At 40.2% G+C, this 24,416-nt stretch overlaps 1 protein-coding gene across 1 annotated transcript; it reads right to left on the reverse strand.

Annotated features, from left to right (window-relative positions):
* Nucleotides 1-812: 812 nt before the first annotated feature.
* Nucleotides 813-23,429, reverse strand: gnsb (glucosamine (N-acetyl)-6-sulfatase (Sanfilippo disease IIID), b). Its single transcript, XM_080418944.1, has 13 exons — nucleotides 22,949-23,429; nucleotides 18,174-18,233; nucleotides 17,213-17,416; nucleotides 16,326-16,391; nucleotides 14,741-14,839; nucleotides 10,599-10,766; nucleotides 9,488-9,570; nucleotides 8,272-8,390; nucleotides 4,567-4,670; nucleotides 3,975-4,076; nucleotides 3,560-3,670; nucleotides 2,900-3,007; nucleotides 813-2,012 (listed from the first exon to the last, which is right to left on the reverse strand). Exons 1-13 carry the CDS (start codon nucleotides 23,213-23,215, stop codon nucleotides 1,860-1,862), a joined length of 1,644 nt encoding a protein of 547 aa, XP_080275070.1. The 5' UTR covers nucleotides 23,216-23,429; the 3' UTR covers nucleotides 813-1,859.
* Nucleotides 23,430-24,416: the final 987 nt, after the last annotated feature.

The following is a 24,416-nucleotide window of genomic DNA, read 5'->3' on the forward strand; positions in this document are numbered from 1 at the left end:
GTAGTTGCCTTGCTATGATGTAACTCTCCACATATATTGCTGCCATATCCGCCATAGTAGATTCTGCCAAACATTACAAAACCTGGCATAACAAAAACATCAACTTCCTGTTTATTTTACAATATCAATCTCAAAATATGTTGTTCCAGGGACCCCCCAAAAGCAAAGATTTGAGTAAAAGAAATTGCTTTAAAATATATATCTGCTATTTTTGAATAGCCAAAATATAAAATGTTAATGGGGTTAAAATAGTCAAATCAACTGAAAGTTGACATTTGTATAAAATAATTATAATATAATTTTTTTGTGTTGGGTTTTGTAATGTTATACATTCTCAGAATCCACTGTGTTTATTATACATTAGTGTACTGTGTGTGAGCCCAGTTTCACCGTGTAATGTAAGTCAATGGACGAGACTAGTTTTGAAATAACAGTTTCTAATCAAAGGAGCAACTGCTGAAGATATCTCGCCATTATGTTTTAGTTCCATCATGGCAAGTCACTCTATTTCAGACTGTTCTTCTGTTCAACACCTGGGATTGTTTGGATGTGTGCGTGCTTTGTTAACTTCTACGGTTAACTACACAACCCAAACCTCTACCAAAGTTACATTTTTGCTTTAAAAAAAAAGGGATAGTTCACGCCCCAAAAAAAGTTTTCTATGGATTAGTCACCCCATGGAGACTTGAATTCATGGGTTATTTTTTTGTTTTTGTGGCATTCCTAAACCAATCATTTGGTGACCGGCAGCGGTTCCGGTAGGAGACACAAAGAGTGTCCTTTGTGTCTCCTACCGGAACCGCTAGCCTACCGGTCCGCTAGTCATCAAATTATTGGCTTAGGAATGCCACAAAAACAAAACAAAAAAATTGGGTGAACTATTCCTTTAAACTAACATCTTTATCCCAAACTGGCCAACTAGCAAAATCTTTGGTCATGAACTAACTGTATGATGGGCTTAATCTTTTTTTACCCACACCACCATTTTAACATTTTCGTTGTCAATTCCTCTTTAACAATCACGCCGACAGTCTTTACGAGTTGTTTTAATTTTATATTCCCTGTACTTTGTAAAAGATATTGCTAAAAAATATGCACAAAAGTGCAATATATCAGCATTAAGGACTACAGCATTATGGATTGGCTTAAGACAGCAGATGGAAATACTCCATAACTTCTTCTTTATGAATAAGGTTAGGAGAGTACCCTAAAAATCCTCCAATTCCATGCCTTATTTTACCACGCTAGGAGTATTGCCTGGTTTGTGCTTTTGTCGTTCGATGCCGTCACGTTGCCGAAAATAGCAGAGCTCGTAGATCGGCTATTTTCAGCGCTCGACAATCTCGTAAGATCGAACGGCGATCTACGGCGACATCGTGCGACAGACTATTTATGTCGGTGATTTGGTGGAATCTTCCAGCCACAGCTTAACCCTTTTTTTTATCGTGAAAATGTGTGCAAATCTTTGAATAGATATATTTTTTTAAGCGAACATTGGTAACTCAAATCTTTGCTTCTGGGAGGGTCCCTGGTACAAAATATTAAATGTAAAAGTAAATGTAATTTTGGGGGTCCTTGATGTTGGCAACATCCTTTTAAAAAAATGGATTTAGAAGACATTTGTAGAATCTCCAGAAGCAAAGATGAGTTAAAAATGTTCCCTTTAAAAAAATATGTATTCAAAGATTTGCAAAAGTCATGATTTTTCTAAAAATACCAGATCTACAAGCTCATAGCGCGGCACTCGTTGCCGCGCTATGAGCTTTTATATCTGCTATTTTTTAATAGCCAAAGAAATCTCAAAAATGACATTCTTTCCCGGTCTTCTTAATGGGATTAAGTTGTGTAGCTTTGGGTTATTATTTTGTGGTGTCCCGGCAACTAGCGCCGACGCAAGACTGGAGTTTGATGAGCCGTTGGTTCATGGCCTGCAGGAGGGCGGGGTCTACCTTCTTCACGATGTTCTCCAGCTGGTGAGGGTCCGGCGTCAGGTCGTAAACCTCCACAAACGACTGGAGCCACGAGGGGGGAGACAAAAAACACAGCAGAGAGGATGTCAGTCGACAACAAAAAAGACAACGGGGTGAAACAGTTGGGGTGATTTTAGCTGATCTACCAAGCTCGTTGCAAGGCGTTGTGAGCTTGTAGATCGGCCATTTTCACAATATTTATCTGCGGAACTGAGTCGGAAACTAAATAATGCTAAATGCTTTGACTTGTTTTCAACCTGGTTTTACATTTTCTTTCAACTTTCATTGCAATTGTGTCTTATTTGTTTGTATTGTCTTTTTGTGTTAATGGTACAACAAGATACCAGGGTTGTGGCTCTTTCGGAGCGGGAATTCTGGGGGGTGGGAGGGGTAACAAACGCTGTTTTTGTATATACGTGTTGACCTATGTGTGAAAATGGAAAATACCAATAAAGAAACCTTGAACAAAAAAAACCCTCAATGTAATGCCTCAACTCCTACAATCCCAAGTGCTTGTCAGGGTGGGGGGTCCCCAGTTCAAATATGATTATTTTGGGGGGTCCCCAGTTCAAATATGATTATTGTGTGGGGTCCCCAGTTCAATTATGATTATTGTGTGGGGTCCCCAGTTCAAATATGATTATTGTGTGGGGTCCCCTGTTCAAATATGATTATTGTGTGGGGTCCCCTGTTCAAATATGATTATTGTGTGGGGTCCCCAGTTCAAATATGATTATTGTGTGGGGTCCCCAGTTCAATTATGATTATTGTGTGGGGTCCCCAGTTCAATTATGATTATTGTGTGGGGTCCCCAGTTCAATTATGATTATTGTGTGGGGTCCCCAGTTCAATTATGATTGTTTTGGGGAGTCGCAGCCTGAAAAGGTTGAGAACCACTGGTCTAGCACACACAACATGCATGAATATACCTCACTGTCGGCGAACTCGCAGTACTGCAGGTTGTGTTCGGCCAGGCTCCGGACACAGGCGTAGGTGTTGTTGTACGCGTCCTCACACACACAGTCAGGGAAACATTGCTAAGAGACGCAGAAAAGAAAAATGGTGACTGATATAACTGATATACTGATTGTAACTTATGAGCAGACACATGTGATTATATGGGCACATGTTCCTAATAATGATGAATCAATCAATCCGGTACACTTTCACTTCTTGAGATTCTAACTCCCTGTTCTGTGGAATTTCTCGACCTCTGACTTCCCAGTAACTGACCTCATTGACGCGTCATCAGAGGTCACCAGGTAATTTAGTGCGCCGTTTCTCAACAAGTCTTCACTTTCCTACATTACTAAATGCATAGTCATTGCTCTATAGACCCCCATTTTATAACATTCTCTGTGACCCCAATCTACACTGTAAAATCCTCAGTGTTAATGTTGCAGAGACTGTACAAGTGGAATGAAATGGACCCATGAGGGTGCATTTGGTTCCTAAAGCTATCAACCATTTGAGATCCATTGAGACCTGATGAACTACCTCTCACAGATGTGAGCGGTAGAACCATCTTGAATGGGTGGACACAGTTTAAATGCTGTGTTTAGAGTTAGTCAGTCGGGTTAGTGACTCACCGATAGGCCAGGGCCAAGTTTTGGGCAAGCGGGGTCCGGTGCTGGGTGCCCCTCCCCGGTGTACTCAACCAGGAAATATGGGCGCACGGTGCCGTTGCGCAGAGAGGGTGCCTGGAGGTACAGAGTGGTAAAGGAATGGCTTGGGATGAAGACTTCTTGTTTTGATTAATAAACGTTTATTCTAGTGCTAGTTTGGTCCACTTCAAATACTCTTTCATCTTAAAATAACAAACAACCGAAAATTGACGATCTACAAGTTGTGAGCTTGTAGATCGGCTATTTTCGGTGCGCGACATGTGCTTCCATTTGAAGACTTCAATGGAATCCAAAGGCCACCACTGTCGATTAGTCGACAAATTCCCATGACTATCATTAAGTCTAATAAGTATTTCCTTTAGTGCTGGACATCTCTAACCATCTGAGGCAGGAAGGACTGTCCGTCCATGTTGACGAAGGACAGGTTGAAACCAGAGATGTCCAGGATGGTGGGAGCCAGGTCAATGTTCAGCACTGGAGCCTGGCGGAGAACAAGGGAATGAATGTCTGATGTTATATTCAGTGTTGGGCTGTAGTTTAGAACCCCACAGTAACATAAGATAAGAGACGAGTATTTGTATAGCCTGACAAAAGCTACATCATAACATTTTAAATGGCACATAAACATAGAATAGCATGAGTTTTGAAATGCAGTTTGTATGTTTCATTCAATCACTTAATGTCTATGTTCTCAGCCACATTACCAACTACTTCAAATACAACATAGTTTATATTTTGAAAGGCAGCTTTTAATGCAGGTCAGTTATTTTTCATGTAGAGTAACTACAGTATAGTAGCTTACCTAGCTAAAAACACATTGCCCAACACTAGTTATATTATACTCTACTGTAGGTAAAATATAAGGCATTACTGTTTTTGCTGTGTTTTGCAGCTTGAACACACAACAGCCACGAGAAAGCAGAGGTTGAGAGAGCATAGAGAGAGTGAGAAGGAACCGTCTCTGTTCTCACCTGCAGTGTTTGGTTTGGTTTGATGCCAGGACCCCGGACCATGAGGGGAATTCTGATGTCAAAGTCATACAGCTGCCTCTTATCAATGGGCAGAGAAAACTGACCTGAAACAGGAAACAGCACCTATTATTAAAGGACTATGTACAGTAGGAGTCATGTGAGACTAAGCCAAGTGTTTTTATCTTTGACGTGAAGGTATGGACTTGATTGACAGATTGGGCACTGCACAGTGCACTGGTAGCAGGCGGTGGGCGTGATCACCGGAGCTGGGGCGCTGCCACGCTAATAATTAGTCATGGCTAGGGATGGGACGATATGAAAATTACATGTCACGATTATTGTGGCAAAAATAATTGCGATTAACGATATTATCAAAATATGCTTAAAACTTAAAATGACACTTTTGTTAAACCACTTGAAGCCCCAGCATCCCTATTCTAGGGGGAACGTTTATGGAGTTACATTTGTGTCTTTATTAACCAAACAAAAGAAAAACATTTGAGAGAGAAAAAATATAAACAGAGCAAAAAATAGTTTTGAATGAAAACGAATTAAAACAGCTAGCAAAAATTTATAATTTGTAAGCAAAGGAAATTATATAAACAGAACAAAAAAATATTTTTAATTAAAACAAATTAAAAACGCAATCAAAAAAATATATATTTGTAAGCAAAAAAATATAAGATTTGAAAGAAAATAAAAAATAATTGAGAACAAAACTTTTAAAATTCAAGAGTAAAAAAATAAGGAAAAACGGTTTAAACTACATAAAACAAAATACTTAGTAAAATGTTTGGGTAATAAAATGTGTTGTGCTAAATAAAATGTTTTTAATGTTTTTTTTCCTCATTTGCGAATGAAAGTTGTTTTTTCTGATTGCAAAATGCCTTCTCTCTCAAAACCTATGTCTTTGGTCTCGATTTTTTTTTCTCTCTCTTGGATTTGTTTGTGTGAGGGGTTAAAGTTCAGAAGGCGGGTCCTACGCTGATAGATGTAAGACACCTCTCCATTGGTCACTTGGAGTCTGAGTGACAGCTCCCCCTTCCTTATGTAGCTTGTTGAATGCAGGGATGTGTTACGGCCAGCATGGTTTTTTGATTGATTGAATTATTAGCAGTACAATTGTACCTCTGTATCCTACTGTTAATAAAGTATTCCATCAATCTGTTTACTCAAACTGTTTACTGTACATATTTTTTTTGTTTTTATGATGTTTTGCATAGTAGTGTATATCTGTCTGTCATTAAATGTCTCTATGAATTGAGTACAAAGGACCCCAATGGAAACAAGTCATCTTTCTTGGGTTTTAAATACTCTTAGCTGACCTTGCATTATACTTTCATGTTTTTTAGTTTTTTTTGCAAATTCATTTTTTTTTTAATTCAATCAATCAAAAAACCATGCTGGCCGTAACACATCCCTGCATTCAACAAGCTACATAAGGAAGGGGGAGCTGTCACTCAGACTCCAAGTGACCAATGGAGAGGTGTCTTACATCTATCAGCGTAGGACCCGCCTTCTGAACTTTAACCCCTCACACAAACAAATCCAAGAGAGAGAGAAAAAAAATCGAGACCAAAGACATAGGTTTTGAGAGAGAAGGCATTTTGCAATCAGAAAAAAACAACTTTCATTCGCAAATGAGGAAAAAAAACATTAAAAACATTTTATTTAGCACAACACATTTTATTACCCAAACATTTTACTAAGTATTTTGTTTTATGTAGTTTAAACCGTTTTTCCTTATTTTTTTACTCTTGAATTTTAAGTTTTGTTCTCAATTATTTTTTTCTTTTCTTTCAAATCTTAAATTTCTTTGCTTGCAAATATATTTTTTTGATTGCGTTTTTAATTTGTTTTAATTAAAAATATTTTTTTGTTCTGTTTATATAATTTCCTTTGCTTACAAATTATATTTTTTTGCTTGCTGTTTTAATTCGTTTTCATTCAAAACTATTCTTTGCTCTGTTTATATTTTTTCTCTCTCAAATGTTTTTCTTTTGTTTGGTTGATAAAGACACAAATGTAACTCCATAAACGTTCACATAAACACAACGTGTTGCGTTGCAACGCGTTTTGAGCTTGTAGATCGACTATTTTTGGAAGTTGTACTGAATTTGATTAACTCATCCTAGTGTATGATGGAGGACAATTTCACGATAACTTAAAATCTCTGCGATACGATTATTGTTTATCACTATAAACGTTAATAACGATTATCGTCCCATCCCTAGTCATGGCGTTCACCTGCTCACAGTAGTGAACTACTTACTGACTACAGGTAAGGCCAGGCTAGGTCTTTCCCCAGCCTATATCTCGGACCTACTCCCCCCCTACGTGCCATCAGCACGTAGTCTGAGATGCGACCATGCGTTTCCTCCCGCGTCTCACTAGTCATGCAGTACTCCGTGGTAGAAAATAATGCTCGGCTGCTATGCATTGCCTAGGGATGCGATGCATTGCCTAGCGATAATTTACGTTTCTGTGCCTATCGGTACGGGGACGGGGCTGAGTAGGTTCAAGCGAACTTCGCAACGTTCAGCACGGCAACTTGCGTGCTTTAATCGAGCTCGGTGGTGCTTCTCGAGGCTTAAGTTCGCTTGAGACTGCGCCCCCTCCGTCGCGGTCCAAAACAATACTTTATCGGCGAAAAAAAGTATTCCGCGGTCATCAGCAGGAGGTGTGGGTTGAGAGTCCAGAGATTAACGAGGCAAGCCACTGAGGCCGGAGCTGAGATTGGGTATTCGGGCTGGATTAGAATGTGACAACGCCCACCGTTCCCAACTCTTCTAATGCCCACCCTACTGGGCGAGGCTAGTGAGACGTGGGAGGAAGCACCCGTTTGCGTCCGAGATCCTCAAACAAAGCACTCCTGGCCATTCCAAAAGGTCAGTTAAATACAAAAGGTTGCATGGCCTTTGCCTTCAGAGTCCCCCTACCCTTTGGAATGCCCTGCCCTAGAGGAGCAGGCTCTCACTGAGTTTGTCCCCCGGTTTAAATCCCTCCTTAAAACCCACTTCTATAGATTAGCTTTTAATGCCCATTCCTCTTGATTATAGTCTATCTCTGCTGGTGTGCATCTCTGCATTGTTTTCCTTCTTTTGTTCCGTTTTGTGTGTCGTTTTCTTTTGTTGTTTCCTTTGTGAAGCACTTTGTAACCCGGTTTTGAGAGGTGCTATATAAATAAAGTTTTATTCATATTATTATAACGTGGGAATTTGTACAGAGAGGGGTTGAGCGTGGGAGCCAACCTTTTCTGTTGACCGCAACGCAAACACTGCAAAAAAACATTAACATCCATGTTTAGTTTACAATAGTTAATTGCTGGGAACTGTTGTATTTTACGTGTGTTGTGGAGAATAAAATGGTCAAAGCAAGGATTGGAGTGGACCTGGATTATTGTGCGTGTCATACAGTGTTTCTAACTTCCATGTTTAGCTCCTCGCAGCTTTTTTGAACTGCCTAGATACAGCTACATGTATTTTAAAAGGTTCCAGTTCACTCTACCCGGCCACTCTACCCCTGAGCCACTGCCACCCCTATTATAAGTGTAATACATATCAGAGATATGAAGTCTTGTGTTTCAATGACATATTCAGGGCTGTTGCAGAGTAAAATCCTAAGTGTTAATTTAAAGAGTGAACCAAATGAACACTCTTTGGAGTTAACTTTACAGAGTGTGCTCAGATAGAATGACACCCACACCTGTGTGGTAGCCGTTGTCTGAAGTGTAGATGATGTAGGTGTTATTAAGTTCCTTCATTTCTTCCAGCTTTTTGACCAGCGTAGCCACCATGTCATCAACAGAGAGGAGAGTCTGCCACCTGATAAAACACAATGACATGTTTAGTATTAATAAGTGGTTCATGTTTAGTATTAATAAGTGGTTCATGTTTAGTATTAATAAGTGGTTCATGTTTAGTATTAATAAGTGGTTCAGGTGACATTTAATAAACACTCCAATTACTATTATTCAACAGTTGTTTAAAAAAAATTCAGAACAGATTGAGAGACTACATTATAATCAGACCCTGTTGTCAGATAGGGCAGTGTTTATCAAACCTTTACATTTCAAGGACCCCCCTTAACCCATTAACTGCCAGAGGTATTTTCATATTTTTTTAGCCAGTGCCAGAGTTTTTCATTGGAAAAAAAAAAGTACTCAGGAGCCGAAATATAGACTTTTTAAGTTTTAAGTTAACAAGGAAGTGGATAGGAGTCTAGATCTTCAACTAATCATATCTCCTTGGTCTTTGGGTGAAATTGGAAGAAAAAAAAAAAAAATATATATATATATATATATATATATATATATATATATATATATATATATATATATATATATATATATATATATATATATATATTTTATTAATTTTTTTCACTTCACGTAGATCTACGCGATTGGCACGTGGCGGCTTTAAATCGGTTCGCGTAGATCTACGTGATTGGCAGTCAAATGGTTAAAAGGGATAGTTCACGCGCAAAATGAAACAACATTTCTACCGATTACTCACCCCCATGGAGACTTGAATTCATGGATATTTAATTGTTTTGCCTACCGCTGCCAACCGGCCCACTGGTCATCAAATTATTGGCTTAGGAATGCGACAAAAACAAAAAAAAACATCTCCATGGGGTGACTAATCGATAAAAAAAATATTTTTGAACTATCCCTTTAACTCTGACAGTGGACAAATGGAACCAAATGGACCCGTGAGGGTCCATTTGGTTCCATTTGTCCACTGTCAGAGTAAAGGTCCATTTAGAACCCCCTCAAGGAACCCTGAGAGTCCCCCTGGACCCCATTTTGAGAACCACTGAGATTGGCTGGCAAGTAGCACTGCCTGAAGCTCCTAAGTGTTAACGTCTCCCTGCTGGTCACTGCTGCTTTATGGAATAATGATGAACAGAAGCACACCTCTTCCTGTAGGCGTTGTCCAGGTATTCCACAGAGGTGTTGGGCATGGGGTTGACGGGCTGACGCAGCAACCAGTGCTTGTCCTGAAAACACATACGTAACACATGTTATCACCATGCTGGAAAATATATTTGTTTTACTTGAAGTAAAACTAGCATATCGCAGAACGTAGAGATACTCAGTTACAAGTTAAAGTCCTGTATTCAAAAGGTTACATTTTTCGCATGTTTTGTATGAGCAATATACATTTGCAAATTGCAAATACAATTGTCAAATAATTGTAGTAGAATATTTGTCCCTTGAAATGCAGTGTAGAAGTGGAATTATGCACGTTCAAAGTACCTAAAACTTGTACTCAAGTACAGTAGATGAGTAAATGAACTTTGCTACTGATTGAGACGGTTCAGCTTAACACATAGACCGCCGGGCCCGTAGTTCTACGGGCCGTTAAATCCAACGGTTAAGCGCCGATCCCGTAGCCTACGGGCTGCGGTGCTTTTTCCTTTTTTTCCGAAAAAAAAAACTTTTTTCAATTTTCCGGTACGGCACATTTCATTGTAACACCACTGGAAACAGAATTATTTGGGATCCGGTTTTGGCGATCACGCCGGCTCCCATTCTAAAGCGCACACTGAAACTCAATTCTCTTCCTGTAGTTTTTTCTCCTCGCTGATCACTGTTTAACATAAACCGTTCTAACTACAACATGGCGGCTCCGTTTGACACGTGGTTTGGACTGGTAGACGCAGGGAGATCTCCGCGATGTTTACAAAAAGTGCACAGCTCGATCCTAAGGATTTTAACGAGGTCTATGGCGACGTGAAAAAAACAAAAAACAACAATAAAACGTTGGCACTGGTGAGTACATTATGAGATTAACCTCTGGCGGTCGATGTGTTAAAGGGATATTTCACTTTCAAACATGCTTGGGGTGACGCCTGAGTAGACGATAAAATGACCCCAAACATGTTTGAAAGTGAAAGATCCCTTTCATTCTCCAGCAGTTAGTGTGTGTGTGTGTGTGTGTGTGTGTGTGTGTACCTGCATGTGCGCGTGTGTGTGCGTATGTTGTACAAATAAAACATTTCCACGTGCACGTGGTTCTTCTTACTTTCCCCGGTTTGTCGAAGCTGCCGTCGCGGGGGGCTTTAACGTCACTGAACTCCTTCTGGTACTGGGGGGCCGCGGTCCAGGGGGAGTGGGGGGCCGGGGGGGACAGCATGACGAAGAACGGGTGCTGGGGGCTCCGGTCGTCCAGGAAGTGAAGGGACCTGTTCAGCTACAACACAGGTTCAACACAACGCTACCGTTACAGTGTATACAGGCTGTGTGTACATTATTATTCAATCAACTTTCAGCTAAATGACCGATGATAATAATAATAACACTTTATTTAACTTTTTATACAAAGTTACAAAGTGCTTAACAACATGAAATCAAACAATAAATCATAAACAATCTGGAAAAATAGGATAACAAGACAACAACACACATTAACAGTGTATCAGTGAGAATAGATGCACCCATTTCTGCATTGGGCATTAGGGGGTTAAAAGGCTTTTTTTAATAATATGGTATAGTTTTTAATCTAGATTCAAAAATAGTTATGGAGCTAGCAAGTTAGGAACCAAATGGACACTTTTGTACTTACAGGACTGTAACTCAGGGAGTGTACAAATGGAACCAAATGGACCCTTAAGGGTCCATTTGGTTCCATTTGTACACACCCTGAGTTAAATGAACACTGAGGATTTTACAGAGTAGATTGGGGGTCCCAGAGATTCAAATCATATCAAATGGGGTTCTGTGGTCTAATCTATAGATAATATCAAACCGTGGTCCTTGGAATAAAATACAAAGGTTGAGAATCATTGCATTAGATGATCCAGACAAGGAAGTGAAAGCAGAACTCAGGGAATAGTGGTCTAAAACTAGACAGTACCAGCACCGGATACCCAACAACAACACCACCAACAATCTACAGTATGTTAGCAAGACAACTAGATTAAAATGAGTTTTTATGCTGTGGCTCCTAGGTAGCCTGGTAAACCCTCCCTCCGGAAATCTCATTTATATTTGATTCCAGGAGTGAGTCTGGGCTGATCGCCCATTCTGCAATATTGGCTGCAGGCTGAGTTGGGCGGAAGTAATACCGTTGACTGACAACCCCTTCAGCCAATGATATTTTTTCCCCTTCAGCCAATCAGCAGTTCACCAGTCTAATGTGTGACGCAACGGGACTTTTGAGACAGCCAAGGCCAAAATGGGTTGCCTTATTCGGATACATGGGTGTCACTGCCCACCCCTACCGGTTCTCTAAATTTGTATTTTTAAATAGGCTTTGTCATGATTAATTGACCACATATATGAAGTTAAACAACTACATTCTATCCAAACGATATATTATAAGTAAATTCCGTGCCTCAAAATAGAAGTTAGAGAGCTTTTTGAAGTCAAAAAATAGCGGAGATTATAGCGGACAAGAAAAAGATGGCTGCCGTTCGTGTTTTCGAACTCGCCACCTGATTGGCCAACTGTCGCTGTCAATCACAGAACGATGTGCGACGACGCTGATAGGCTCGGTTAGCTGGTAATTCCACTAGAAACCCCCACAAAGGTCTATCAGGCCAGACTCACTCCTGGAATCAAATAGAAATGAGATTTCCGGAGGGAGGGTTTACCAGGCTAGCTCCTAGGGGCCAAGCTGTCTAGAAGAGAGTCTGTCTGCAGCAAATCTCACAAACCCCTGGAGCAAGCAATCAGCATAACATTTCTTGCGCCAGTAGGCCAAGGAAGTAAAACTGAAAACTCTTGAGTCTTCTAAAACGCTCATCCGTTTGATATTTATCAACTCTCAGCAACCAGATACAGACGCCAGACGTGCACGGCTCATCGCCTTGTCACGCTGCTGGCGTTAGTGTGGCATAGCGTAAATACATGTTTCTCCCATTGAAAAATATTCACAGCATAATGCCTTGGTGGGACACAGCCCCTACACCTGAATATTCTTCACATACTGTATTGTAGATAATCTTCACCTTGTGTGAATTCATAATCTCAGATTGATGTCCCTCCATGTTTGGTCAAGACTGACGTCGTCGACATGACGTCAGGGATCCAAAGAGAAGCCACACTTTGATTCGACCTCATCTTGTTTTAACCCTACTGATTCTGTAAAGGAGCACGCAGCATCGTTGGCTTTCAGACTCTTGAAATGAACACATTTTAAATCAGCCACATTCTGGGAAATATTGGCGGTGGGCCGGTGGCCATGACGTCTTTAAAGGAATAGTTCACCCAAAAATTTGCTAGCAAAATGCATTGGTTCAGCAACCAAGAAAGACCTAGAGCAGAGGTCTTCAACAGGGGGTCCGCGACCCCTAGGGGGTCCGCGGAGGTACTGCAGGGGGTCCGCGAAATTGTTGTTTGATTAAACAATATTTTTGTTTGAAAAAAAAAAAAATCCCCAAAATGTCACATTGTCTTTAAACATAACATGAATCCATAGCAAACAGATAAATGGAGGCACAATGCACAATAACATGGTATGTTTATACATATTTTGTAGAGAATTTTTATTTTGCACACCTACTGGGGCAGGTGCGTATAGGAGCAGGCAATATAAAACACAATTGTATACATAAATATAATGTAGGGGGTCCCTGCTCCATCTCCCCACCAGTTTGGGGGTCCCTGGCCTGAAAAAGTTGAAGACCCCTGACCTAGAGAATATGAAGCCGTATTTAAAGGGAACCTCTTTGCTAATGCGTGAGCTGTGATTGGAGTATGAGTGTGTGACGTAATGACCAGCTGAGCTGTGAATGGGGAATAGAAAGCTGATGTTCACATCAGCCGACTGACCGCTGGTTACAGCTTTGGCGTGCAAGACTTCCGTGTCCTGCATGAACGAACGCTATGCTTCATTTTTCTATCAATTACACACGTCAGGAAGCCTTGAATTCGTGGACTTTTTAGTTTTTGTCGCATTCCTAGGCCAATAATTTGATGATCGGTGGAGTCTCCGGTAGTAGACTTTTTGAGTCTCTTTGAGTCTCCTACTGACCAATGACCCGGTCATCAAATGATTGGCTTAGGAATGCGACAAAAACTAAAAAAATCTCCATGAATTCAAGGCTTCATTGGGTGTGTAATTGATCAAAAATAACTAAGTAATTTCTTTGGGTGAACTACTCCTTTAAATTCTCCTTGACAACACATCGCGCCACGTTATGAGCTTGTAGATCTGCATTTTTGGATAGCCTAAGTACAAAATAGGGTTTATGTGGCTAAGTGCACTCCCAAGCTACTATAGCCACATGTGTACAGGGCAGGAGACTGACAATAAGGAACAGTTGAGCTGAACCCTGAACGGAACACTGTAACATGTGAGTGACTTTTATTCTGCCTCTAGAAAGCTGGCAGAGCAGAAATCCTCAAATGTCACATGATGCTGATTCCATGTAACATGTGCTCAGATGACACAACGCACACAGACAAGTCACCACACGTCTTCTGCAACACAGTATTACTCATCATCAGTAATACAGATCATGTAAGAATGTCTGTGATCGTTTGTTAAGTTCTTCTTAGTTTTTTGGGTCTTTTGTCAAGAGACATAAAGTACATTAAGGTGTACAGTTTACCTACAGTTTCTGTACCTGCAAGTACGTATAGTGCCTTGTGTTGATAATTAACTTTCTAAACTGATGACACCTTTAAAAAGTACAAAGCAATACAGAGGAAGGGGTCAAATTGTGTAAAATGTGAGCATATTTCACAAAAGCTGATGTAGCAAATTTACAAAAGAGTTTCCTTCTACATGAACTGTCAAGGAAAGCTGATTTGAATAGTCTTCTGTCTCTTATAGATAATTTTTTTATCAAACTTTTTTATTTTATTTCAAGTACCCCCAGTTTCATTTGGCCATGGACCCCCATTTGATTTAATGGCGATTGACCCCAAATCCTAGCCAATTAAGAAAAGGGGGCAGGATCCACATGCAGTGGGTGTTGCATCTAAATAGGATCGACGGGAAGCAATTTCCCCTTGAGAAATTGCGGCCGCCATTGTTGTGTACTGCTGTTTGCCTCTCGTCGGACTTTTTAGACGAGTTGCACAGCTCTCAGACCGGTAAGAGGCGTGTCCGCTCAGATTCTGAGCGTAAGCTACATCCCGCCCACAAATACCAGGGCTCTGGCCCAGAAGTTTCTCGCCAGAGCTGGCAAAAACTTCTGGAAAACTCAGATTACTTACTATGAGGTCGGTGAGGTAGTCTTTTTCATAATTGTCCCCGTGCTTCTCCTCCTTGCCGTTGACTGATAGGGTATAGTTGTAGTACTGGGAGTTCCCTACCTGGAACCAGCAAAACCACAGGTTATGATATTAGCATTAGAAAGACTTGCATACAGTATTGTGTGTTTGCGTGGGCCTATCGGTACATGTACGTGAGTGTGTTTCAAGATTCAATGTGTTAAATCTCATACGAGTACACAAGAGTGAAGTTCTTTGGTTTCGGTTCCTCAACACTGTAGCAGCATTAAGAAATGAACAATAACATGAAATTATTAAGAATAACAAATAGTGAGTTAAGAAATAACACACTTTGAGGTGCTGTGTATGGGTGCTTCTTTTAAATATTATATCGGTAAATGTGTGTGTGTGTGTGTGTGTGTGTGTGTGTGTGTGTGTGTGTGTGTGTGTGTGTGTGTGTGTGTGTGTGTGTGTGTGTGTGTGTGTGTGTGTGTGTGTGTGTGTGTGTGTGTGTGTGTGTGTGTGTGTGTGTGTGTGTGTGTGTGTGCATCTGGTTTCCAGGCAACCATGCTCCTCACTGTATACATCATGGTCATGAACAAATAGCTGAAACCATGTCCCACATCTTAAATGGGTGCCATGTATACAGGGGACTCTACATAAGTAGGCATGACAGAATAGTGGATTTGATATCAAAAGATATCACTTCTATTTTCAGGTCCTCCATCATGCTGTATAAGCATTCTACTGTGAAGCTGAGCATGTTTAACCTGTGTAATAATGACACCGTGTTCTCTAACATTTCAGCTAACACCCCGGATGTCATTGTTGTTAATGAAAACCATAGCGAGGTGTTCATTCTCGCGGTCGGCTGTACTTTTGATTACAGCTTAGACAGGAAGCCTTCCTAACCAAAGTGCTAAAATATCATCAGCTAGAGCAGACCATCTCTCAGCTAGGCTACAGATGTAAACTTTTGGTTTTTATATTTGGTAGCCTATAGGGCACGTGCACAAGTTGGTTGTTAGGGGCCTTCAAATGGCCGGCCTCTCCAAAAGGAGGGCTAAACAATTAGCAAGGTTCTGCTCAATATCAGCTATTATAGGAAGCCGCTCAATTTGGAGGAGGCGTTGTTTCCTTTACCCATGATTGTTGTGTTCGACAAGTATGCCATCTTTTGTTTTGTATGTAACAATGTTCTGCTTTACATGCACTTTGTAACTGGCTGTTTTCCCTTTATCTGACTGCAGTGTTTATGTCCTTTGTACATCTGTTTATGTGGACATAAATAAATATTTCAAATGTGTGTGTCTGTGTCTCTGTCTCTGTCTCTGTGTGTGTGTGTGTGTGTATATATATATATATATACATATACATATATATATACATATATATATATATATATATATATATATATATATATATATATATATATATATATATATATATACATATACATATACATATATATATACATATATATATATATATATATATATATATATATATATATATATATATATATATATATATGTGTGTGTGTGTGTGTGTGTGTGTGTGTGTGTGTGTGTGTGAGAGTGTGTCTCACCAGGGCATGCCACTGGTCCCAGCCAGGTGGCACGTGTTCAACACCTCCTGCCTCTTTCTTGCCATACTGGATGGACAAAACAACTGCTCAGTAACATTCATCACAACAAACATTACCATAGTACGCTTTTTCCAAAGTCTTTCAACATGAAGCTGCAAACATCTAACTATCGTTTCCTTGCAACATCCCCCCCAGAACACCATACTGTAAAGTGGTGGTGTGGACTGGACTCTATACTGTATATATATATATCTTTATACCTTAAGTCAGTGGTTCTCAAAGTGGGGTCCGGGTACCCCTAGGGGTCCTTGGGAGGGGTCCTTGGCTAAATTAGTTAATATAGGGTCACAATCATTTCAACCACTTTAACCATATTATTTTATATGTTGGCTCATAGCGTGGCACTGAGTGGCACGCTATGGGCTTGTAAATCTGCTATTTTTGAAAAGTCTTGAATATTTGTGCAAATCTTTGAACATATATATATATGATTCAAAGCAAGCATTTTCAACTCTATCTGTGCTTCTGGGGGGGTCCCTGGAACAACATATTTTGAGATGGGGGTCTGCGGGCAAATAGTATATCATTTTGGGGGTCCTTGACATGGAAAGGTTGGGAGAACCACTGATATTATAGCGACAAAGGTTTTTTCAAAAATATTCAAAGATTTGCAGAAAACGTTTTTTCAAAAATAGCAGATCTACAAGCGCTATGAGCTTTTATATCTGCTATTTTTGAATAGCCAAATAAATCTAAAGTTACACATATGCGTCCCTGGATTGAATGTGTTAAGTGATAGTTATAGTGCTTGGTGTGACTGTCCCACACAACTGCAAGAGGAGACGGATCTGTTTGCATGCTTATTATGTGGTGCATGCTGTTCAGACCTGGTTGAGATACTTCCCGGCGAAGAACGTCTGGTATTTCTGCTTGCTGAGGTAGACGGGTAAAGCCACGGACTCGGGGCCTTTCAGCCACAGGAGGCTGGAGCAGTTTCCAGACAGAGAGTTGTTCCTCACGGCGTGGTTGTGGGGGTACTGACCCGTCAATATGCTGCTTCTACTGGGACAGCAGAGGGGCGTGGACGTGAACTTTGAAGAGGACGACAAAATAGGGAAACGAGAAGAGAGTTAACAACTTAAGCCAGGGGTCTTCAACAGGGTGTCTGGGACCCCTAGGGGGTCCTCAGAGTTACTACAGGGGGTCCGCCAAATCTCTGTGTGATATGATTCTGTGAGGCGTTGTGAGCTTGTAGATCGGCTATTTTTGACAAAGAAGTATAGGTGTAGAGGGAAAAAGAGTAAAAAAATAAAAATAATTGAAACATATATACAATATAGAGGGGGTCCCTGCTTCATCTCTCTCTCAGCTAGGGGGTCCTTGGCCTGAAAACGTTGAAGACCCCTGACTTAAGCGCTATATACTTTGTCTGATGGCTCAAACAGTGGAAATAGAATCTAAAAGCTATCTGTGAGCTTTCCTTGTAGATCAGCTATTGTTGCTATTTATTTTGCCCACAATGACGGAATATATATATTTCAAACATAGTTCAATACTTTCAAAAGTAGTTTCAACATACTCAAGTGGTCTGGTTTGACATTAGATTTGTGTAATTATGTTTTTTATTTGCTGCATTTTAATTTAGTGTGTAACACTGGGTGTACTGTATATAAAAAGAAAGGGAAAAACAAAACAATTGCAAGAAGATATAATATGTGTACTGCAACATGAAATATAATATGAAAAAATTGCAATAAAAGTATATTTAAAAAAGGTCTGGTTTGTAGTTGTAGTGCATCTGTTAAGTTACTCGACATTTATCAGACAAAAGGTTCAGTATCTACTCACAGCGTTGGCGAATGTGACCCCAGCATCACCGATCAAAGCTTTGGTTTTCTTCATAGGAATCTATAGAATGAAGGCAGAGACAGACAGACAGACAGACATGAAAAAGGGGTTTTGATTTTGATATAAATGTATCTCAAAATAAATCCCTTCAGTAAACACAGCTCTCAAAGAAAGCTGAGGCTAAAAGTTCACAACGGCATTTCTTTGTGCACCTTTCGGATGGATATGTGAAGCAACAATCTCCTGATTGATTACAGTAGTAAAAACATGAGGGCATAAAGCCTGCATAAAAACGTTTGAGAACCCCTGGCCTAGAGGTAAAACCAGTGTAGCTAAAAACAAATGCTTTGTTAAAAAGGTAGGTGTTTAGTCATCTCTTAAAATAATCAGCAGACTGTGGTGCTCTCAGGAGGTCAGGGAGGGCATTCCGCAGTCGGTTTCGTTACCACTGGAAATGCTAAGCATAAGTAAATAAAGCACGCACGTCCAAAGGCACACAGACTTAAAAGAGAACAATAATGTCTGCACACACTGGAAGCTCCAGAAGTGTTTTATTAGATTAGCACCAAGGTGACTTGGTTTCCAGCCTGGTTAGCTCTTCCACAGCTCCCAAAACATCCGCTTCTAAAATCACGTTAGAGGTAGACTATTAACAAACAGCCTACAAAGTGATGAATTCACCTCCACTATGGAGAATTTTATTTTAGTTTCCTTTGATACAGTTTTGTTTGTATGCCTTTATAGAGCAAAACAGTCAAGTCACTAACTGGAATAAATACACAGTACGAATGAATCCATTAGTATGAGTGATGAAGAAGAGCAGACACCAGGATAGTGTAGTTGTACGCCATCCTACACACACACACACACACACACACACACACACACACACACACACACACACACACACACACACACACACACACACACACACACACACACACACACACACACACACACACACACACACACACACACACACTTTTATTCTCTCTTCAAAGAAGGAAAAAGGACTGCTTTCACAAAACTTCAGAAGCACTTGGAGGAACTGAAAGTATGTTTGGTTAGACAACACATCTTGAGGAGTCAGAGCCTGTACTCAGACACACTCATGTCGTACGGCCACAAGAGGAATGAGAAAGGGGTTGAGTGACCCCCTCTCTGGATGAGTGGAGGTACTTAACCTGTTTAGACCCTACAAAATGTCTTCTAAATCCTAAGTTTAAAATGTTGCTATTATCAGTGGTTCTCAAACTTTTTCATGTCAAGGACCCCCGAAATTATATGTATTTCGCCGCGGACCCCCATCTGAAAATATTTTGTTCCAGGGACCCCCCCAGAAGCAAAGATTTGAGTTACAAATGTTTGCTTTAAAAAAAAATATATATATATATATATATATATATATATATATATATATATATATATATATATATATATATATATATATATATATATATATATATATATATATATATATATATATATATATATATATATTCAAAGATTTGCAAAAATTGTCATAATTTTTTTTAAATAGCAGATCTACACGGTGCCACGTTATGAGCTTGTATATATACCTCAGACATTCCTGCCTCTCACCTGCCCCCCCCCCCCTCATTAGAGCCATGTGCCAAACGGCTGTTTGGTGCTACAGTCATCACAATAACGGTGCTTTTTGGTGCTGGAGTCATGTGGGGAGAGACTGTGTGGTTGACAAGAGAATGAAACCAGTGATAGACTGTCTGTACACAGAAAGTGTGAGATCTACACTCTACTCTGTTAACCCATTAAGACCGGGAAAGCATCCATCTAATTTTTAGATTTTAGCTTTATATAGCAACATGTGTTTTTCAGAAAACTCTTAAAGGACTTAGAAGGCATTTTGTTGCTGTCGGGCAGAAACCTCTTATCTCCATATTCTAACTTTTTGTGTTTTTTTCCCCGTAAATTAGCGTCCTACTTGATCACACTACAGCGTCACACAAAAAGCATAAAAGTTTTGATCGAAACGCGGCGTGAAGCGACGCGTTTTGAGCTTGTAGATCTGCTACTTTTGCCGTTTTTGAATCCTGAAAAGTGACAGTTTCTTTTGGAAATGTGAGCTTTCCACTGACCCGACAGAGGCGATTTGTAGAATCGGCCTCAAGTCTTAATGGGTTAAAGACAAAAAGATGCAGTTGAGTCAACAGAAGAAATGTCCTGGTCTTGCAGCTGTCTTGCCGTACAGTACATAGCATAATTGTGGATGATGGCACAGTTGCATCATCCTAGAACTCCAAACGTCGGCTCACGTTGTATAATAATCGCAGCCGGTTCCGTGAAAGGTTCCAAGAATCTAGAACGGAACCAGTTCTAGAGCCAAAGTTCTTTTGGTGGAAAAGGGGGGCCTCTGTTTATTATTTCCAGAGATACATGTGATAAGGCAGACACTGTTGCCCACGATTCTACAAATGTCTTCTAAATCCTATGTTTCTATATCAGTGGTTCTCAAACTTTTTCATGTCAAGTACCCTCAAAATTATATGCATTTGGCCGTGGACCCCCCATCTGAAAATGTTTTGTTCCAGGGACCCCTCAGAAGCAAAGATTTGAGTTGCAAATGTTCACTTTAAAAAAATACATATTCAAAGATTTGCACAAATTTGAAAGATTTAAAAAAAATAGCAGATCTACAAGCTCATAGCGCGGTGCACTCTGTGCTATATCTTCTATTTTTGAATAGCCAAAGACATCTAAAAATGACACAGATGCCTTCCCGGTCTTGGCAAACCACCTCCGACATTGCTGCCTCTCACCTGTCCCCCCCCCCCACCCCCCATAAAGATTTGCCCACCACCAACCACAGTAGATATGCTGCTTCACATCTGCAGCCATTAACATACTCTACCATACATTCAGAGGGGTTATAAATAACGTGTTATACATTAACTTAAGTTCCGTATATTGCAGCCTGAGATGAACACTGTGAACAACACTGAGCACTTTCACTGTGAAGGCATGGATATCAACAGGTCTGACCAGTTCCCATAATGTCCTAGTAGACAACAACACAGTGGAAAACACAGTAAAACATGCTGTTAATTTGTCCATTTGTAACTCTGTGAAGGCTGAACAGTACAAATGTCACCAAATGGACCCAAAATGTTGTGACATTTTGTACAGCCTCTGGAGTTCAATGAACACTGAGGTTTTTTACTATAAGAAGGGTTACATTAAAATATCGAGCATATTATAGCAAAAACCCTGTTAATTTACCAATTTATTTTAAAGCAGCACTATGTGACTTGCCTCTTCTATCCCGGATTTGAACCTGGTTTCCTGCTAAAGTGCTGATTTATTTTCTTCTCATTGAGCTAATAGAGCCTGCCTGCTTGCTCAGGGGATTCATAAATTGAATCTTGACCATCAGGTCAAAATTGGTGTCAGATCCTGTGTCTAGGTGAGACGTGACCTTTGACACCATCTAAATGTCTCTCAATAGACCATATTCACACGGCGGCCATATTGGAATTTAACATTGAAAGTGCCGCCACCCGGGGTAGCTACTTTCATTGACTTCATAGAAACATGGCCGCCGTGTGAATATGGTCTATAGACGAGCAGGGAGACAAAATACAACCACCACAATTATATAAGTTATATTAATTGTATTAAAAGGGATAGTTCACCCCCAAAATGACTTTTTTTCTATGGATTAGTCACCCCATGGAGATTTGAATTCATGGGTATTTTTTTTTTTATCGCATTCCTAAGCCAATAATTTGATGACTGGCAGAGGTTCCGGTAGGAGACACAAAGAGCCTCCTTTGTGTCCCCTGCCTACCGGTCCACTGGTCATCAAATTATTGTCTTCTTAGGAAAACAAAAAACAACATCCATGAATTCAAGTCTCCATGGGGTGACTAATCCATAGGGAAAAAAAATAATTTTTTTGGGTGAACTATCCCTTTAACAAACTGTACCATACAGATTGAATAGGTTATATTGTATTAACATACAGATTGGACAAAATGAAAATGAGAGGATTTTACGAGGAACCCACATTATAATATTGAGCATATTATAGTGAAAACCTGTTAATTTACCAATTTATGTTAAATCTGAGACTGTAAAAATGTCATTAAATGAACACTTAGAACAGTGGTTCTTTAAGTGGGGTCCGGGGACTCTCAAGGTTCCTTGAGGGGGTTCTAAATTGACCCTTATACAAGTCTATAACTCAGTGTACAAATGGAACCAAATGGATCCTAACGAGTCCATTTAGGGTCCATTTGGTTCCAAATGAATACGTTTGAGAACCACTGAATCACATTATAATGTCCATTTTGCACAAAGAAATCAACCAAGAAGGAAGTTACTAAAACAAAACATATTATAATCAGTGGTGTAAAGTAAGTACTTTTACTCAAGTACTGTACTCGAGTACAATTTTTAGGTATTTTTTACTTTTACTGGCGTACTTCCAATTTTCAAAACGTTGTACTTCTACTCCACTACATCTCAGAGGCAAATATTGTACTTTTACTCCACTGGAATTATTGGAAAACTTTAGTTACTAGTTACTTTGTAGATTTTGATTATTATTACAAAACATACATTAACCACTTCAGCCACATACATTTTCGGCCATTTGAAAATAGCTGATCTACAAGCTCACAAGCTCATTTTCAATGGATTTTTATACATTTGACACATTTATCACATTATAATGACCATTTTTTCCACAAAGAAAATCAACCAGGACCCAGGAAACCCCTCTCTCTCTGACTCACCATTCCTCCCAGCTGAACATCCTGGTCGTCGGCCAGGATGAGGATGATGTTGCTGGGCTTCTCCTCCTCACACAGGCTGCCCCTCACCATGGAGGACAGCAGAGCCAGGAGGATGCACCATGATGACCATGAGGGGAGGAGGAGGCTGCACCTCCCTGTTATTAGGGTGCTGCTGCACAGATGATGATGATGATGATGATGTCTTCTCCTCTGTTGGTCGTTCTTCTGAAGCCCATGATGTGTTGTGCTGGTGTCTGGGCTTGCCATTAGGCCATCAGAGAGACTACAGTACTAACACCACCCTGTCTGTCTGTCTGTCTGTCTGTCTGTCTGTCTGTCTGTCTGCTGGTCTCTCTCTGCGTCGGTAACTTTGGTTTCCTGGCAGCAGGAACATGGACGTTGTTCTACAGAAAAGAGAACAGAGAACAGTCTCAGGACACTGGTTGTTTTGTGGTTGTGAAGCAATTCAAAGTTTGAGGAAGTAGAGAGACTCAGCGTGCTGCTGCTGCTGCTGGTCATATGACCACGTTTTTGTTTGTTTCTTCCCCCAGACCCAGACCCACATAGAGAAAGAGTTACGACACGCTGTACACACGGCTGTATAGTTCCCAAACGTTGGAACTTCTTCATTGGGATAAAACGGGCATTTCCGCATTCCGTTCTTACGCGATGGGCGTTAACGCTAGTATCGTCACTCTCATATTAGATCACGCTGCCCCAGACCATAAGGGGGCGGCGCGTCCAGCCATGGATCACACGACGGTCGTCGTGGATAAACTTCAACCTGGTGTTTGCACTTTCTGCCTTTACGACCCGTCCATCTACGTAAACGTTCAAATGTCAAATATAAAGTGCTGACCTCATGGCCACGGATGCTGTTGTTATGTACGGACTCTCAGAAATACCCGTATCTTCCGTATTAATCAATAAAAAAGCATTTTAATTTGACCGGTGGTCATTTTTTAGATAATGTATCAGGGTGCAATACACCTCCCAATCGATAGGGTCGCATAGTTGAAAGCATGGAGAAAATACGAATAAAATGACCAATCGGATTAAAATGCTTTTTATTGAACAATACGGAACATACGGGTACTTCTGAGGGCCCGTACACAATTGTAACATCCCTGGCCATAAGGTGAACACTATATTTGAAATATGAACGTTTATGTACATGTACAAGCCGTAAATAAAAAAAAGTGCAAACACCAGCTTGAAGTTCATCCATGACTGTCATAATATATGAGAGTCATGTTTCAAGGCTAGATTCACAACCTGCTTATAGTTTTTATTTTGTATCTTCAAATAAAACTAAGTGCGAAGTTGAGTTTGTTATTGTTATTATTATTATTATTATTATTATTATTAAGATTTCAGTCTGCTTGCACTTACCTGTCTCACAGCTTGGATGGCTGTGTCACTCACTACTATAGTTGAGTGTTATACCGAAAATAGTGACCTGTTAAAA

Source organism: Gymnoscopelus braueri (assembly GCF_963280865.1).
Source record: "Gymnoscopelus braueri genome assembly, chromosome: 22".
Lineage (NCBI taxonomy): Eukaryota > Metazoa > Chordata > Actinopteri > Myctophiformes > Myctophidae > Gymnoscopelus > Gymnoscopelus braueri.